Source organism: Lithobates pipiens, unplaced genomic scaffold, assembly GCF_037356315.1.
Source record: "Lithobates pipiens isolate NorthernLeopardFrog02 unplaced genomic scaffold, aLitPip1_a1.2 Scaffold_27, whole genome shotgun sequence".
NCBI classification, from domain to species: Eukaryota; Metazoa; Chordata; class Amphibia; order Anura; family Ranidae; genus Lithobates; species Lithobates pipiens.
Genome location: NW_027507788.1, coordinates 25905622 through 25924815, shown reverse-complemented (window position 1 = coordinate 25924815; position 19194 = coordinate 25905622). Strand labels below are relative to the sequence as shown.

At 43.9% G+C, this 19194-nt stretch overlaps 1 protein-coding gene across 1 annotated transcript in view; it reads right to left on the bottom strand.

Annotated features, from left to right (window-relative positions):
- Window positions 1-1147: 1147 nt before the first annotated feature.
- Window positions 1148-19194, bottom strand: part of ATP1A3 (ATPase Na+/K+ transporting subunit alpha 3) — a 116747-nt gene continuing 98700 nt past the window's right edge. The window contains exons 15-23 of the mRNA XM_077456651.1: window positions 18510-18660; window positions 17910-18078; window positions 17670-17824; window positions 15129-15252; window positions 14889-15034; window positions 12572-12702; window positions 9275-9376; window positions 4752-4843; window positions 1148-3077 (exon numbers count right to left, since the gene is read on the bottom strand). Coding sequence (XP_077312777.1) covers window positions 3049-3077; window positions 4752-4843; window positions 9275-9376; window positions 12572-12702; window positions 14889-15034; window positions 15129-15252; window positions 17670-17824; window positions 17910-18078; window positions 18510-18660 — 1099 coding nt within the window. The 3' untranslated portion in view covers window positions 1148-3048. The remainder of the gene's footprint in view (window positions 3078-4751; window positions 4844-9274; window positions 9377-12571; window positions 12703-14888; window positions 15035-15128; window positions 15253-17669; window positions 17825-17909; window positions 18079-18509; window positions 18661-19194) is intronic.

The window sequence follows — 19194 nt, the reverse complement described above, 5'->3', positions numbered from 1 at the left end:
ACAGTGTTCGATGAATGGGAAAACTACAAGATCCAACAGCCTTTGTGGCTGCTGGCTTGCAGTTCTCAATGAACTACCATGAACACTATTGAGTGCTGTGGTAGTTCTTTCATGCTTCCTGTCACAACTGCCTGGCCCTATTGGAGTCACGGCTAGACAATATGCAGGACCATGGCATTACACCCACAAACTGCTGATCGTAGGTGCGGTGCTTTACAGCTCCATTACAATAAGAAAAAAAATAAATGCATATTTACATGGGAAAAAAAATTATTTTGATTTTGTAAAGGTGAACTCATCCTTTAAAGAGGAAGTAAACTCTGATGGGTTTACTTCATCTTTGATTCCCTGCAAAGGTAAAGCATAATGGACTACTATGCATCGCATAGTAGTCCATTATGTGTCACGTACCGGACACAGGAGCCAGCGAAGTCGCCGCTGTCCCCTTGTGTACGGAGCCTCCATCTTCTTGGTGGGTCTTGCTGCTCCGGCGCTGTCATCCGACGGAGCCGTGATGACGTCACTCCCGCGCATGCGCACGGGACCCGCCACTAGCAGCATATCGCCGCTAAAAGCCGCGCGCTCAGTGCGCCTGCGCGCCACTGTCTATGGAGCATGCGCCGTATACAGCAGTGCCTGTCTTTTGGCAAATAGCTCCTAAACCGTGTAGGTTTAGGAGATATTTCTTGGACCTACAGGAAAGCCTTAATCTAGGCTTACCTGTAGGTCAAAGTGGTTTGTAAGGGTTTACAACCACTTTAAGCTGGCCATAGATGGGTCAAATCCCAGCTGGTTCAGCAGGGACCAGCTGAGATTCGATGCCATCTATGGGCAGGCTGGTTGTACTGAATGAAGCCAACCCCTCGATAGTCTGGCTAGAGGTGCTAGCGCAAAAGGCTACCAGCGCCACCCACCCAGCCGGCAGAACACAATAGTGATGTGGGATGGATTACCGACCATCAACACTGAATATGTTGATGGGTGAATCGAGCAATCTTCTTTTCTCCCACCACTATAGGCTGCTTTACTTTGAACAAACCAGCAATTGAGTCCTATTTTCTATTAGCAATAGCTGTACCTGTCAAAAGATCATTTTTGTACCCATACCTTTTCGTTCATCCAAAACCAGAAATCAGACAGTTTGCAGTTTTTTGGGGTATTTTTTTTATTTATTATTTATTTTTGTAAATCACAGAAAATGGCAGGAAAACACAAGATAAAAAAAGTCTGACAACCTGACAAAAACTAATGCAAGAGGGGGGGTGGAGACACATAACAGACACAAACTGCACTCAACCCCTCAACCTATTAAGGGAGGTACCGGGGTCACTCTTCAACCTATCAACATCCAGCTCTGGTCCACAGACACACCTCTCCGTTTCGTATCACCCATTCTGTGCCCTCTTTTTATTGCTTGCTGGCTCTCAGCTACTCGTCCCTTCACCACCTTTACAGCATCATTCATCTATTAGCGCTGTGTTTTTTTTCTTTCCTCCCTTACACCAATCACCTGCGGCCACTCAACTGCCGCTTGTCTCAAACAGGCTTCCGAAACAAGGCAAGGTGTACACGTCTGTCTGCAACCCGTCCACCCAGTCGTATTTTTTTGAAAGCACTTTGAGCTTAGTGAAAGACAGAATGTTGCTCCTTTATGCATTTGTCAGCCAATTTTTTACGTAAGCATGACAAAGGATAAGTTGGAGCTGCAGACATGAGTGAACCAGCCCTATACCATTTCCGTTTTGTGCGCCTAATATCTGGGTGTCACTATGTACCCGTGTTCCCAACTGCCCATTGACACCGCTTTAGCTCATGTCTTTACTCCTCTACTGTAACTACTCAGTCTCTGGTTCTTACTCCTTGAGTAGCTAGCAAAGCTACTGTCCGTCCCATAGCTCTAGGCCTGGCTACTTTACCCTTTCAAACAGACCCCCAACCCTTTCATCTAGCATACAACGATCTGTACCTCCACCCTGTGATCACAATGAGACACACATTCACCATTCCCTCCTATTACACAGACAGCAGGACAAGGTACCTATCACCCCCCTTCTAATACACAGACATCAGGACGTTTAGCTCTCACCCCCTCCTAATAACAGAGACGAAATACATGAACCTTTCACGCTCATAAAGACTGAGTACATCAGATATGGAGGAATATTAAGTGGGGTAGTTGGGTGAAGGGGGTATTTTATTACACAGATGAGACTTCGATATGAGACTCTTTGGGTCTCTCTAGAAGTCAAAGGGCCCTAATAATGCCCCCGTAAAGACTCTACGCTGTACACCAGACATTGTTCATGAGGTGTCATATGACCACAGTACCGGTGCCCTCGCAAATCCCCGGATTAACCCTATAGCTGATGAAGCAGCACATTACTGGTATGTGTACGTAGAGCGGTGTGTTCAGAAGCCTTTGGCAGCATAGAGGTTGTTAGGAAGAGAGTTTGTTCAGCCCTCCCCCCCCTAATTCAATGGTTTCTCCACTTTTCCTTCCCATTCTTTGTCCTGGCACTCCAATACCAGATTTCCCAAGTGAGTGAAGAGCTTAAAATCCGTATTATTCTCCATCCAAAATTTTTAGACCCTCCACTCGATCTCCTTCTCTGTTACAATCCTCTCTCTCCCCCTCCTTTATAAATAAAACATTATAGAAGCAAATAATAAAAAAAAAAAAAAAAAAAAAAGAAAATCCTGGTTCTATTTATATTTATATATAATATATATTTATATATATATTTATAATTTTACAGAAAAAAAAAAAGTGGGGGAGAGAAATGACTTGGAAAAAAACCAACATGGAATCTGGAACAGAAGGCTTGGCAGGTGGGAGTTATGGCGCCTTTTGTAATTTTTTGAATCCGGTGGAGCTTGTTGCTGTTTTTATTTTGGGGTTTGTTTCCTTTTTTTTTTTTTTTTCTTTTTTTTTTTTCAATTATGTTCTTGTTGTGTCTTTTTTCTTCATTTTTGTTTTGTTTGATTGAAAGGGGAGGGGGATTCGGAGGTTGGAGAGGGTCCAGGTCTGGGAGATGTATCTCGGCGGATTTAATAATAAGATTCTTTTTCTACCCAACCTGTAAAAGAAAAAGGAAATAAAGATCATTAATCAGTTTATTTGACACACAGGGAGAGATACATTTCCGTCAGCGTTGACCACATGAGCAGATGCCAAGGTATTTAGTCATGTGCATGGTTGCCAATAAATCCTGGCTTTAAAGTGGAACACCAAAGATTATTGCAGTTTATATGTTCCACATTTAGACTATATGGCTGAATGTTTGTAGACCCCTGACCATTACACATATATGAGATTGTTGGCTATCCCATTCCAAAACCATGGGTATTAGTATAGCTTTGGCCCTTCACTTTGTTGCTTTAAGAGGCTCTACTCTTTTTGAGAAGGCTTTCCACTAAAAAGCGTATCTGTGGGGTTTTGTGGGTATTCAGCGAAGGGGACATTTGTGAGGCCAAGTACTGAGGTTGGATGAGAAGACCTGGCCTGCAATCAGTTTTCTTATTCATTCCAAAATTGTTCAGTAGGGTTGAAGTTAGAGCTTTGGGTGGGCCACACGTCTTCATCTTCACCAAACTTATCCAACCATGCTTTTATGGAGATGGATTTGTGAATAGGGGCTGGAACAGAAAAGAGTCTTCCCCAAGCTGTTGCCAGAAGGTTGGACTCACATAGTTCTCTACACTGTCTTTGCATGCCTTAGCATTTTTTTTTAGTGCCCTTCAATGGAAACACCTGAACTTTGGCCATACTCTACCTTACTCTTAATACTGCAAGTATACTCTATATATATATATATATATATATATATATATATATATATATATATATATATATATATATATATATATATATATATATAATGTGTGTATATATATATATACACACACACACACACACACACACACACACCTCAACACCCTTCACCCCCAAATTATGGTAAAGGAAATCATCCATTATTATTAACCTTATGGATAATTATAGAAGTAATAACAGGTGGTACATTTGTAATTCCTATTGTACATTTCAGCAATGTACAGCAGAGCGGTGGCAGCACATGGACAAGGCCATGTCTCTCTCCTCCTGTAAATATGTACAGTGTTAGGCCCCTTTCACACGGGACGGATCAGTAATGATCCGCCCCGTGATGATCTGCTTGCTCGCGGGGATCGCTCCGTTGTCCCTGCTGAGCCGGAAGATAACAGGACGGTCTCGGCACACTGTGCAGGGACCGCCCTGTCAGCTCTCCGCTCTCCTCTATGGGGGATCGGATGAACACGGATCGCCTGTCCGTGTTCATGCGATCCGCTCTGCAGACGGATAGAAAAATAGGATTTTCCTCCTTCTGCAGAATCGGACAATAGCGGAGGCGGACGATAGCGGGTGTCTGCAGATGTTCATCCGCTATCCCATAGGAATGCATGTATGTCCGTATTTCATCCGCAAACGGATGGATGAAATACAGACATAATGTCCGCATGTATGAAAGGGGCCATAGGCTTAAAAGAACTGTGCAAAGCAATAGGTCCTAAATGAGTGCTTCTAGGCAGAGAATTATGATAGGCACATATCAGGACAGGCCAAGTACATATGCCAGTAGCATACAAAATATATTTGTTGTTCTATTTTATGTACGCATAGTTTGGGTGACAAGTTTTACAAAGTCTGCTTATAATTGATGGCATATATATACAATGCAAACACACAACTTGGCCCTCATGCAGCACTGACTTACCTCCTGGGTGTCGCCTAAGGATAAGTTTTCGGATCTCATCATATATAAAGATGAGGAAGCTGTATGGGAAGGCACAGAACCACCAGCTGGGCCTAGATGAAGAAATAAAAAGGCACCTTAATAACCCAATCTCATTTTAAACAGTGGCCTCACGAGGGTGGTGTGTCATCTGGTGTGGTAAAACATGAAGTTACACCCTCCCCGCCATGATGAAAAGTGGGCATGGTTTAAAGTGCGCTAAATATTGGGCGTGGCAGTGGGACCTGGTCCTGCTGAGTGCAGTGGCGCACGTGTTTCTTTGGTAAGAGAGACCAATAATTGTGTGTGCCACTCCATTCAGCAAGGCCAGGACCCAGGTACTGCTCCCACTGTCATTATATATGAGTGGGCCTGGGGGGGGGGAGCATTGTTGGGGGTCTCTTTTACCAAAGCAACACGTGTGCCACTCTACTCAGGCAGTGGGAATACCTGGGTCCTTTGGCGAAGGGAAGCCCAGCCGAGGTGTAGAGTGGCAGTCGCTTTTGGGGGAGAGTGTCTGTTCCCAAAAAAACTAAAAACTTGTGTGCGCCACTCAGCGGGGCCGCCAGGTACCACACACCTGAATCTGACGCTCACTGCGTCAGAACAGGCTGCATGCATCTTACAATTCATGCCTCCATTTCTCTCTCTCTCTCTCTCTCTCTCGGCTGTGCCCGGGTCTATGAACTAGGCATCGACAAATGCGGTGGCTGCCACCTGTGTGCACACTTACAATAAAAAAAAAAGTCCAGAAAGCTGCTGGTCCTGTACACTTCAGAGGCCCCCATGGTGTGAGACTTTATTCCCTTTGTTGTGGCACTCCATGTGGGAGGAGTGCAACAGGACACGGGGGGGGGGGGGGGCCCACACACATGGATAATATGCCACTAATGTCACCCCTCTGGCAGGTGTGACCTGGGTGCGGTCCACACCCCCATAGCGACGCCACTGATTTTTATTTTAAACATTTCCCTTTTCTAGTGGGAAAGAATTTGCTATTTTTGCGCTATGATTCTACATCTAACTAGAACTACAGTTAAAGCCCCACTCCAACCAAAATTTTTTATTTTTTTTGTTTTGGATAGACTGGGAAGAGTAAATACTTCTGTCAAGTTTTTATAGCATTTCATGACTTCATTGATTAAGGATTAGCCTGGATATGGTCCAAACCTATGTTCGGTCAACCCAGAAGGAAGCTATCAGCACCGGCCCAATCAGCTGTGGCCAGGGCATTCCCCATCCCACAGGCACACTTACACAATGAGTCTAGGATGCTGGGGGACATCTTTGTCCTAATATGGCCATATTAGGTCAATATCATTAACTTATTATGGACAAGTGGCCATATTAGGTCAATAATGTCACTAGCATCCCAGACCATTTGTATGCATGTAGCTGCAGGATGGGGACTATCCCAACTGCAGCTGATTGGGCCAGTACTGACAGCTTCCTTCCGGGTTTGCCAAAACAGGGTTTGGACCAAACTCAAGCTCACCCTTTAGTCAATAGAGAAAACTTGATAGAAGCATCATTTTTTTTTTTTTGAAGGCTCCAATATTGGTATCGCTAAACGCATCTGAAAGTGCTAGCTGCCCGAGACTTGCTTTAGTTCCAGTACTTTCTTATTCGCTTAGCTAGAACTCGCATGCAGACTTAATCTGGGTCATTGTCTCAAATAATAGTGAATAGATCTTATCATTTTGAGGGCTGGACATGGACAAGGAAATCAGCAATGGCAGCTTACGCATTGCTCTCAGCACACGTTCCCTTTAATCCCCAGTGCAAGCAGTTCAGTACATATCATGTAAGTTGTAGGCTATAAACTGGAATTTGATAAATTCATTGTAGAGCACAGGGAAAATGCCTAAACATTAAAAAATGGTACAATCAACAATTAAAGAAGATTTGTCATGGGAGAAACAGACACAGCCAATGCTGATAAAGCTTCGTAAAAAATGCTAGGCACATGGCTGTTCTTGCTGAAGTTCTCCCTTCAACGCTTTGAGACACAGATGCAGAAAAGTATGTAAATTAGTTTTCTCCTAGTTTACTGATCTGCATACTTGCTCCAGGTCAATGACTCAAAAAGTATTAAAGCCAATGCATCCACATAAATGTCAGCCAAATAGCATTTCCAGAAGGAGGTCAACAATGACAGCCTGAATATTTGTCATGACAGGTTTACTTCCATTTGATGCCCATGCCCTGAGGTGCAATGATTACAGGTTCACATTCACAGTTGTTGTGTTGATAGAGTGAAATACTTGACTGTACAGATGAAGAGGGGAGGCTAGGAACCTTTAGCTGTGGTGGGGGAGGGGGCAAACAACCAATTGATCCCTTCATGGTAGGGATCCATTTCTATGGCCTAAAAAAAGCATAAAGTGTGAAGGGTGAAGATTGGGCTATTAGTTTCTTAGCTGCCCTGCGCCTGGACGGGTAAGTGAAACCCCTTTATTATTATTATTGTGGGGTGTCCCAGTGATTGTAACAATCAGTCAAGCTAGCTAGAGGCTGGAGACCTGTGTGCAGTGACCATACAGGGAAGTTTTGGGCTAGCTGTGGGTGTTTGCAAAGTGTACCTTTTTTTTTGCTGGCTGTTTTTTACCTATATGATGGCACACGACGGTGCGCCATTTCACCTTGGTTCACCATGGCGCACATGCGTTCGCAAGAGTGCCACTGTGCTCAGCAGTTGTTTGGTGGCCATGGCGCACGTGCGCTGCTGAACTTCTCAGTCTGTTTGGCAGTCATGGCGCATGCGGCTTCGTTGCACATGCGCTGTAGCCTTTATCTGGACATACAAAGATTTGCGTCTTACGCAAATACAGCCACGTCCATTCGCTGTGCATGTGCAGAATGTTCCGGCGCACAGCCAGCTTATTCAAGCTGTATATGCCAAGTATGCAGTGCTTCCAAAAGTAGCTGTGGGACACAGAGCAGAGAATTTACAGTCTCTCTAAATATGACAGCATCGCTATTGAAGCCAGGGTGTTAAAGGACTGTGGAATCTTGGGACCAGTGGTGTCTACCCTAGTGAATACTAGAAAAGCTGTCACCAAGAAGATCTATCATAAGGTCTGGAAGACTTATATTGCTTGGTGTGAAGCTACAAAATGGCATCCTCGGAAATGCATGATTGGGAAAATTCTCTTTTCTACTGTCAGCTGTTGAAATCAAATTGGCTTTGAGTATCATCAGAGGTTTCGACCCTAGCAGTATTCTTCCAAAGGCCTTTAGCCTCCCATTCACTGGTTCAAACCTTTATGCAGACGGCAACTCGCTTGCTTCCCCACATCAGGTCACCTATGTGTCTCTGGGACTTGAACTTGGTGCTGTCTGTGTTACAGAAACAACCATCCATCCATCAAGGAAGTTCCATTAGACTTGCTGTTACGCAAGCTTGCCTTCATGATGGCCATCACCTCGGCTAGAAGTGTGTCTACGTCGGCGGCTCTTTCATGCAGGGAACCGTACTTGATCTTTCACCGCGACAGGGTCCTGTTACCACCTGTTCCATCCTTTGTGGTGTCGGCCTTTCATTTAAATCAGGACATTATTTTGCCTTCTTTTTTCTCTCAGGCTCATTCGGCAGAAGAGAGACGACTGCAATCTTTGGACATTGTCCGGGCAGTCAAGTTTTATTTGTCTAGATCTGCAAAGATTCGAGGACCAGACTTCTTTTTTTGTTTTACCAAGAGGACCCAAGAAGGGGCAGGTAGCTTCCAAAAAGCTTCCATTGCCAATTGGGTCTGTCAATTGGTCATTCAGGGCTATGGTCTGAAATGTAAAGCTCCTCCATTTAGGGTAAGAGCTCATTCTTCCAGGGGTGTAGGATCCTCCTGGGCTTTTTGCCATCAGGTATCTGTGGCTCAGATTTGTAAGGCTACCAACATGGTCTTCAGTGCATACGTTCACAAAATGTTATTCAAGTGGATGTTCAAGCAGCAGAGGATTCGGCTTTTGGCTGCGGTGTACTGCAGACTGCCGTATAAGGTCTGATGGCTATTGTTTGGCAGGGTGTCTCCCTCCCCTCAAGGCTATTGCTCTGGGACGTCCCAGCAGGTAATGAATATTAGCCTAACTCTGCGTCCCATGATGTATCAAATAAAATTAGGAATTTTTTTTTCATCATACTTACCTGTAAAACACTTTTCTTTGAGTACATCATGGGACACAGAGGTCCCTCCCCTCTTTTTGAAGATTCAGTGCTTGCTACAAAACTGAAGTACTTCCTGTATGGGAGAGGTTATATAGGGGATCACTTCCTGTCTAAAGACCTTTGGTCTACCAGTGTCCTTCATCTGGAGATGAAGTATAACCCAGCAGGTAATGAATATTAGCCTAACTCTGTGTCCCATGATGTACTCAAAGAAAAGGATTTTACAGGTAAGTATGATGAAAAAATCCTATTTTTCATGGAAGCCAGCAGATAAATTCCATGACAGGTTTCCTTTATTGTCACACACCCATCAAAACTAAACCTGGCCACACAACACACTTACTTTAGTGGGTACATTCTCAATGCAATGTCCATTCCAGGGCAATACGACAAGAAAGCTGCTAATGCGGTTTCTTCGAAAAGACCAAAAATTAGGATTTTATTCCTGCAATGACAAACAAAAGCTCAGGGTTATCAAGAGAGTAGATACTGTATATACAATCCATTAACTCAAATTTTCCTAATAATAATTGATCTATTTAAATGCCACACAAACCATATTTCCCTTTTAGTCTACAGCCAGTTATGTTTCTGTAAATCTGCCCAATAAAACTGTCAAATTTTTCTTGTAACTGTGATGACAGTACACTATATACAGTGCAGACCTTCCAAAAGTTCTCATTCCCCTGCTTTTGTAATTCATTGAAATCTACATAGAACATGAAATGAAGGCATCTCTGGTAAGATGTTGAGGTAGAAAGCTGCACATCTAAATGGGGGGGGGGGTGTATTATGGGTCTAAATTCATATATAACTTTAGTTATTGAATTATAAGAATAGTTAAGAGTGATTACTTATATCTATATACAACATGTTTAATGCATGAGGAATCTGCTTCATTATGCTATGGGAAGTTGGGAACCTTTGACCTTTTCTTTTCATCAGTTGTAGTTATTGTCTTCACTACCATATAAATATGACTGGATGACTAGTTTCGAATTTTGAGGAAGGCGGAAGCCTGGCTGTCTAATCTAGGTAGCTCATTTATAAAATGAGCTTGTGACTCCCCTGGATTGAATATGCTGTATTTATCCTGTATAGTATCATCTGTATACATCTTTAATCAAAGCTAAGTAAATCTTTTTATTACATTCTTTGTGTGTTGTTGTGTTTTAATCCTTGCATTTACTGACCACATATCTGAAAGGGTAAATATATGAATGATCCTAGGGTTAAATGTAACATGAGATTTAACCCCTTAATACAGGGGGTGACTTTTTTCTTACTACATTGGGAACGATCATGTTTAATAGGTCTACCCAACGACTGCACTACAGCCATGGTCAAAAGTTTTGAGGATGACACAAATATTAATTTTCACCAAGTCTGCTGCCTCGGTTTTTATGATGGCAATTTGCATATACTCCAGAATGTTATGAAGAGTGACCAGATGAATTTCAATGTCCCTCTTTGCCATGAAAATTAATTTAATCCCCAAGAAAACATTTCCACTGCATTTGTGAAGAAGACTTCAGTGCGCCCAAGAAAATCCACCAAGCGCCAGGACCACCCCCTACAGTTGATTCAGCTACAGGATCGGGGCACCAGCAGGGCAGAGCGTGCTCAAGAATGGCAGCAGGCATGAGTGCATCTGCACGCACAGTGAGGCGAATACTTTTGGAGGATGACCTGGTGTCAAGAAGGGCAGCAAAGAAGCCACTTCTCTCCAGGAAAAACATTGGGACAGACTGATTGTCTTCAAAAGGTAAAGGGATTGGACTGCTGAGGACTGGGGTAAAGTCATTTTCTCCAATGAATCCCCTTTCCAATTGTTTGGGACATCTGGAAAAAACCTTCTCCAGAGAAGAAAAGGTGAGCACTACCATCAGTCCTGTGCCATACCTACAGTAACTCATCCTGACACCATTCATGTGTGGGGTTGCTTCTCAGCCAAGGGAGTGGGCTCACTCACAATTTTTCCTAAAAACAACGCCATAAATAAAGAATGGTACAAAAACATCCCCAGAGAGCAAATTCTCCCAACCATCCAACAGCTTGGTGACGAACAATGCCTTTTCCAGCATGTTGGAGCACCTTGCCAGAAGGCAAAAGGGATAACTAAGTGGCTTGGGGAACAAAACGTCAAAATTTTCGGTCCATGGCCAGGAGACTCCCCAGACCTTACTCCCATTGAGTGGTCAATCCTCAAGAGGTGGTTGAACAAAAAAAACCCCACAAATTCTGACAGACTCCAAGCATTGATTAATTGATTATGCAAGAATGGGCTGCCATCAGTCAGGATGTGGCCCAGAAGTTGATTGACAGCAAGCCAGGGCGAATTGCAAAGGTCTTGAAATAGAAGGGTCAACATTACAAATATAGACTTTTTGCATAAACACTTATGAAATGCTTGTAATTATACATTAGTATACCATAGTAACATCTGACAAGAGATGAAAAAAAAAAAAAATCACTGAAGCAGCAGACTTTGTGAAAATTTCTATTTGTGTCATTCTCAAAACCTTTGCCCACGGCTGTACAAAGCCATGTCTCATTATCTACAGGTGCAAGCAGGTGTTTTTTCTTAACAATACTGGAGCACGGCCAGGATGAGGGGTGTGGAGAAGGGGCAGATGCCCCAGGCATACTGTTTATGTGGTGGGGGTGCAGCAGCACCACCAAGTCTACTCTGACCTGCTAATGTCCTGCCCTGGTGCCCAACAGGCAGACAACCATGTCCTGGGCTGGGTCTGCTCCCACATTTTTGGCACCTTACAGAGTGGCAGTGGGGCATTTGACTGAGGCTGCTACCAGGGGCGTAACTATAGAGGGTGCAGCAGTTACGACCGCAACCGGGCCCTGTGATGCAGGGGGCCCATGCATCCCCCTCTGCATATGGCCGGCAGCAGCATAGGCAGCTAAGGGTACCAGTGCACCATGCACACGGGTGGCTGGAGGTGGAGGGTGACTAGCAGAGCTCCATGCTCGACTATCGCACTGGCTGCTCTTTAGTTGTGCATTCCCCGCATGACCTGTGTCCTCGGCCGGGTCCTCAGAGTACCCCTCTCCTGCTCCATGCATTGCCGCTCAGTCCGATATCTGTCCCCCCCCCCACTCATGGTGAGTGAGAGGACCCCATCCTCCATCTCCCCCTGGGGACAGGAACCCCTTCTCGCGTGGGGACAGGGAACCCCACCTCCCCTGGGGACAGGGACCCCTTCTCACCTGGGGGCAGTAACTTCATCTGCCCTGGAGAAAAGGACCTCATCTCTTCTGGGGACGGGGACCCCATCCTGCCTAGGGACAGTCCCCCAATGGGGAACTTAAAAATAAAAAATAATAATAATAAAAAAAAACTACTGATACCAGTGGTGGAACTACAGGGCTCACAAAGGTCATACCTGTGACCACGCCCTGGAGTTCCACCGCCGGACTCTGAGGGAAGGGCCCTGACTGGGGTTCAGGGGGGCCCTTCATGGTTTCTTGCATCGGGGCCCTGAAGGTTCTAGTTACGCCACTGGCTGCTACTACTGTCCACCCAACAGCAGAAGTATAGTCCCAGCATCTTCTCCCTGGGCACTGGATGGCCTTGCATTGGCATGCAACAGAGAATGGGTAATGTTCATGCGTATTCCCTTACTTCATGCCCTGCTGGAATACCGAGTTTCTCCTGGTCTTACAGATGATGACATCAGCCCATTGTACAACCACAATACTGACGAAGAAGGCAGTGTGACAAGTGAATTCCACAATCTTGCGCTGCTCGTATGTCTAAAGCACAGAGAAGGGAAAAAGTATTACAATATAATAATGTTAGTCCCCCATTGGGTTTCTAACAGACGTATATACATTTCCTTTATCAGTTATGTTTAACGCTACAAAGTGAATTTGAATTGCGAGCCAAGGACATATTGGGTATGCCCAGAAGGACTTTAGTAAAGCCATCCCCTATTAAATCCTACAAGACACCCATGCTGTGCTCAGATCATTTCAAAGGCCGTGAGGAGGCTTTATATCACCTTCTCATTGCCTACTTTAATCACTTGGACCCTGAATAAGTTCCCTCTAACCACGTGCATTGCATGTGGTTTCATGCTGCTTGCAGAGCGGCTCCATTCACTTGAATAGGCCACGAATGGCAGGCAGTAGCGCCCACCACCGTAGCTACAGCATGTGTACACCTCTTAGCCGCTGCCGTAGCTACCTACTTTACTGATCACTGTAACAGCTTGTTGTTTATGTCACTAATGGAAACAATGTAACTATTTTGTTATATTGTAATTGTATACAACTGTTGTAGAACAGATCATAAGGCTTGTCCTATAATATGCTTGTTTAAAGCCCTCCTCCTTCCACCCCACAGCTGGCCCATTGAAAAAGCACAACGCGATTTGCGCAAAGCTTTACGGCCAGTTTCCCTTAGCCAAGATGGTGATGGCAGCCCTCCGCGAGAGGCGATTCAAAAATCAACTCAGGGGAGGATACCACTGGATAGTAAAAGTCAGAAACTACAGTATTTGTAGCTGCTGACTTTAAATTTTTTTTTTTTGGGGGGGGGGGGGTGTTCCACCTCTAAATGCAGCAACCTTGTAAAGTCATACCTTTTTGACCTATGAATATTCTTTGGCTAACCTTAGTTGACTTAATGCAACCCCATTTCAAACATGAAACTCCCTAAAAAATAAGAATAAAAAAATAATTTACCCCCTCTGCTTTCCATGCTAGTAAACATAGCTTTGATGATGAGGAATTGCCCCCCCCCCCCCCAAAATCTGCTGGGAAACCAACACTTTCAAGAGTGTCAATCACCCGTGTCCCCCTCCCCGCTGTGTTCTAGGGTTCCTCCCACTGACCTACACAGCACTATAGGACAAAGCACTGATGCGGGCATCGACAGGAACTACAAAGTTCCCGCTGTGGACACAGGAGATTGACACTCCCAGAGGTACTGGTTTCCCAGCAGACTTTGGGGAATGATTCCTCATCAACATTTGGCACCGTGGACAGCAGGAGAGGTAAGTATTCACATTCTTTTGTAGACACTTTTTTTTTTTTTTTTTTGTGGCAGTTTATTTTTAGGTACAGGGTCACTTTTATTATTCATGCCCCTTTTTCCCTACCTTATGTTCACAGATTATTACAGTTTTGTTTTTTGTACCAAAAAGTTTTTTTTTTTTTTATTGAAAATAAAATCACCAACAGCCATGATAGTTTCTCTTAATATTCCCCTATACCGGTGATGGCGAACCTTGGCACCCCAGATGTTTTGGAACTACATTTCCCATGATGCTAATGCACTCTGCAGTGTAGTTGAGCATCATGGGAAATGTAGTTCCAAAACATCTGGAGTGCCAAGGTTCACCATCACTGCCCTATACCCTCCTCTAGCCTAAAAAATAAATACAATTCGGCATCATATATGACCAAAAAATGGCCTGGCACAGATAAGCCACTAAATACATGTGTTTTACAGTAGTCTAGTTTAGTTATATTTGGTGGGCTTATAACTTTCCCTCCCAACAGGTTGTGTGCTTGAGATTCTGATGGCCCATAGACAGCTAAGTGCCCATTTAAGGGTCTGTAATTATTGCATGAAATTTTAAAATAGGTGTTTTGGGGCCATTCCGAGTTCCTTTGCAAAGGCAAAAGTCCATTGGTAATAGATACAAATCCAAACTAACCTTCCACTAGAAACTATAATGTTAGTATAGGCCAGTGATGGCGGACCTTGGCACCCCAGATGTTTTGGAACTACATTTCCCATGATGCTCAACTACACTGCAGAGTGCATGAGCATCATGGGAAATGTAGTTCCAAAACATCTGGGGTGCCAAGGTTCACCATCACTGGTATAGGCTATAACAAATATAAAGGGATCAGCGCAACTATGATGGGCTAAAATTAAAAAGGCCTGAGAAGTATAGGCCATACTTCTTAGGAAAGAGCTCACAACTCACCCACTGCTGGCCATAGCTGTCTTCCAGGTCATTACACGTCCTGTCATCCCAGTTTAGCCGAATGCCCACCAAGTGAGATGGCAAGAAACCATTTTCTGCCAGGATGACGAAATAGGAGAAAAAGCCACCAAGAGCCTGAATCATACCTAAAAGTGGTGGAGACATAGTTACAGGTGACAATCAAAGAAAATCACCTTAAGGAGATAGGATTTTTAGCAACGATCTGAGATGAGGCCTCACCAATCTGCCCGTACGCCATGCTGATTAATCTTTCATTCACCAGTTTGTCTGTACGAGGATTTCTTGGCTGTCGCTTCATAATGTCGCTCTCAGCTGCTTCATAGGCCAGGGAAATAGCAGGAACCTGGAGATGGAATTTATACAATCCTTATTGAATATGGTGCATTGCAATGTAAGATGTATTCAAAACAACTTGGTCAGACCATGCATCAATTTGACCATACATAATGTGCTCCAGATTAGACCAAAAGGAATGGGGAGACACTCAATCTGCCATTGTTTAACCAAATGTCTATCCATTGCTGGTTCCTCTCTCATGTACGTCCAGTAATATGGATCCAATCTTTTCAACATGTTTTTTTTTTTTTTAGCATTTTGTGAGATTTTATCATATTAAATGTGATTCCTTTGGCCATCCTCAATCCCAGATCTGCCCATCCTCAATGCTGTTTACTCACTGCAATTCCATAACTGACTTTAGTAACTCATGTGGAGGGTGGTAAAGGTGCAGTTGTGAAGGTCACATGATTCCTGCTAAAGCACATGTGTCAAAACAGGTGACCTGCCAGGCCATTTCATGTAGCGCTTGCACCTCTCGTGCAGCTGTGGCACCCCCCTCATTACCACCCCCACCTTGTCTCAGCAGTTGGCAGCAGAGAGGAGGGCATAACTTCTCTGCCAGAGCCTGCACTTTTCCAAGACTTGTCTGCCCCCATGTCTCAGCAGTCAGAAGCAGAGAAGAGAGGGTTCCCCCTACAGATCCAGGTCCTCTCTGTGCAGCTATGGCACCACCACCGCCTCCTCTGGTCTCAGCATTCAGCTGATTCCAGCCCTCCCCTAGTCCTCCTCCAAACCCGGCACTTTCTACTTCCTAGCTCTGTCCCCAGCTTCTTCCCGGCAACAGCACAAGGTAAGGAGGAGTACACTGTGATGTAAGGAAAAGTCATGGACTCGGACTTCTGATTATGGGGGGGGGGGCTCTTGACATTTGAGGTAAGGGGAAGGAGGCGGTGAGGTGCTCTGCTTATATTTATTATGAGAATAATACAATTCTATGCCAGTTGAAAAGGACGCCACTGGTATCCACAAGAAATGTTATTGGAGACTGCTCAGACAGAACACCTTGGCAGGACAATACCAGCAGTGTGTGACCCTCCTTTTCAGACTTGCATCACCTGCTACAGGAGTTTAAGTTGGCTCGGTGCCTGTCTGCACCTACCCTTCACAGCTTAAGTCTTAAGTTATTATTAAAACCAATAATAATCCAGTGCAGATGCAATTATTTAATATATATATATATATATATATATATATATATATATATATATATATATATATATATATATAAGTCTTACAGATACAACCGGCCCTTTAAAGGGCAACCATAATGTGGCCTGCAACTAAATTGAGTTTGAAAACCCTGTGCTAAAGGCTTTTGAGTAACTGACAGTCAAACATAGCCAAACAATCTTAAGCTTTGCCTAAAAATTAACTGCAGTGACCAATGCTAGTAGTGGTAGTGTACTGGTCATGTGACTGGGTACTGGTCATGTGACTGGATAACAGATGTATGCAGGATTTTCTTCATCTTAAATTTGATTGTGTTTGTACGCAATATATATTTTTTCTATCTCTATATACCAATAAAGTTGGCACTTGTGTGCCTTTTTATTTATTTTTACCCCTATTACTCTTTCTTCTGCCATTTAAAAGTCCAAGGGGGAGACCCCCAATGCACCTGATGCATGTTCTTTTTCACAATCCCACCATTTTTAAAGAGAGGCTGGCATTACCATAATAATAGTGAACAGGCAGTCCGTACCTTTAGGTGACATATCTGGCACCCTAAAACCAGTCACTGTTACATGCCAGTTTTAACATTTTCTGGTAGTGTATGTTCAGTTCAGCTGCATCCCTCCCCCAACAGGCATGTACCTATTGACCGTCGCAATGCAAAGCACCTATGAAGAAAATGGCAGGTCCCAGGTTTCCAAGATTCAGGTTACCCTGCGAGCTATAGGGTCATCAATGTGGTGCTGCAGCCTGTTCAGTACCATTATGGTTCTGACAGGTTTACTTTAAATATGTGTCTGCTTTGAAGTGCATCTGTGCAAAAAGTGTGGGCAGCCATTGCTGGACTCCTTATTCAAATTGCCTGGCTGGCCCTTTGATTATAATACTTTGTGAGTCGCTGACCTGGAAACTAATTGACAAGTCGGAAGAACTGGAGGAAAGTCCTTATTGTCATATCTGTTCTGGGTCAGTAACTCAGAGTATTGAAGCCAGAGCCATGGCAACAAGACAATGAGCATTTTCAGCAGGAAAGGAAAGGTCACCAATGGAAGCCTTCATTTTTCTTTGTACATCCCTCTTTTCTTTAGGCTTGGCAGACTGTCAATAGCTTGCATATACTGGGTCATTGGATGGACTGCACCTGGTAGCCATCCTGGTTCTAATCTGTTCTGGAATCTCTTTGATTGCACTGGGTACCAAATATTCTTTTCTCTCACTTTCACCAATGAGCCACCATGGCCTACTCACCATGTCAGTGCCCAGATCAATGCACAGGATGGTGATGGTGCCCAGAGGCAGGGGGATGTTGGCCATAATGAAGAGCAGGAAGGGGGTGATCTCTGGAATGTTACTGGTCAGGGTGTAGGCAATTGACTTCTTCAGATTGTCAAAGATAAGGCGACCTGTTGATGAGTGGACAGCGTTAACACAAGTGGCAGTCTATATTCATATAGAGTGTAGCCTATATTTTACAAAGTGGCCACTTACCCTCCTCGACACCAGTGACGATTGAAGCAAAGTTATCATCCAGAAGAATCATGTCAGCAGCCTGTTTGGAGACATCAGAGCCAGCAATGCCCATAGCCACCCCAATGTCGGCCTTCTTCAGGGCAGGAGAGTCATTCACACCATCACCAGTCACAGCTACAATAGCACCCTAAATTGGGAGAACACTAGGGTGTCAATCAAAAGAATTAAAGGAACACTTCCAATTTAAGGATAGATATAACAGATAATGACTACAACAGTATAGTTAGCGCTATTAAAAATAACCTGTTTTATCCTGCAGTCAAAAAAAAAAATGAATATCTTCCTTGCAACCATGGCAATGGTACCCTGTGTACTTGTCTTGACAATATTACCACCCCCCTTCAAGGGATTGGCTCACCACTTTTCTCTAACAATACATACTATAAAATCCCCACCAATAGTGGTTTATACTTTGGTGAGATAGTTTCCAATAGCTTTTGAAATGTAAAGGGATGATGGAGCTGTAGGTCATCCTATTAAACACCAAGTCTAATTATGTCATAATAGTAAATCATGCCCTTCCACGTATTGGTGTATATTGAATGACAATGGCCTTACCTGTCTCTGGCATCCTTCCACAATGATCAGCTTCTGCTGAGGGGATGTGCGGGCAAAGACAATCTCTGTGTGGTTCTGAAGAATCTCATCCATATATTCGCTGCTCATGTCCTTCAGGTCTGTGCCATGGATCACACAAGCCTTGGCATCCCTATTAAGAAATTAAAAATTGCTGAGCGATGAGCAATCATGACTATAAAGACAGTAGGTGCTTCTCTCTGTGTCCATTGGATTACATATGAAGAACAGTTGGTAGGTACACTATATGGTCAGAATTTTGAAAACACCAGACCATCACACCTATATATATAAGCTTGTTAGACATTCTGTTCCAAAACCATGGATATTATTATGGAGTTACTCCCTTCTAGTTTGCACCCTTTTGGGAAGGCTTTTCACAAGATTTTGGTGTGTCTGGGGAAATTTGTACCCATTCAGCCAAAAGAGCATTTGTAACATCAGGTACTGATGTTGGACAAGAAGACCTGGTTTATAATTGGCATTCCATTTTAAGGCTTGAGGTCAGGGCTGTATGCAGAACACTCAAGTTCCCTCACACCAAACCATTTCTTTATGGAGCCGGCTTTGCACAATAGAGAACAGTCTCGCTAGGAAAGAAAATGGCTTTCCTCAAATCTGCTACAAGATTGAAAGTGCATGAAGTGTATGTTGTAGCATTATCAGT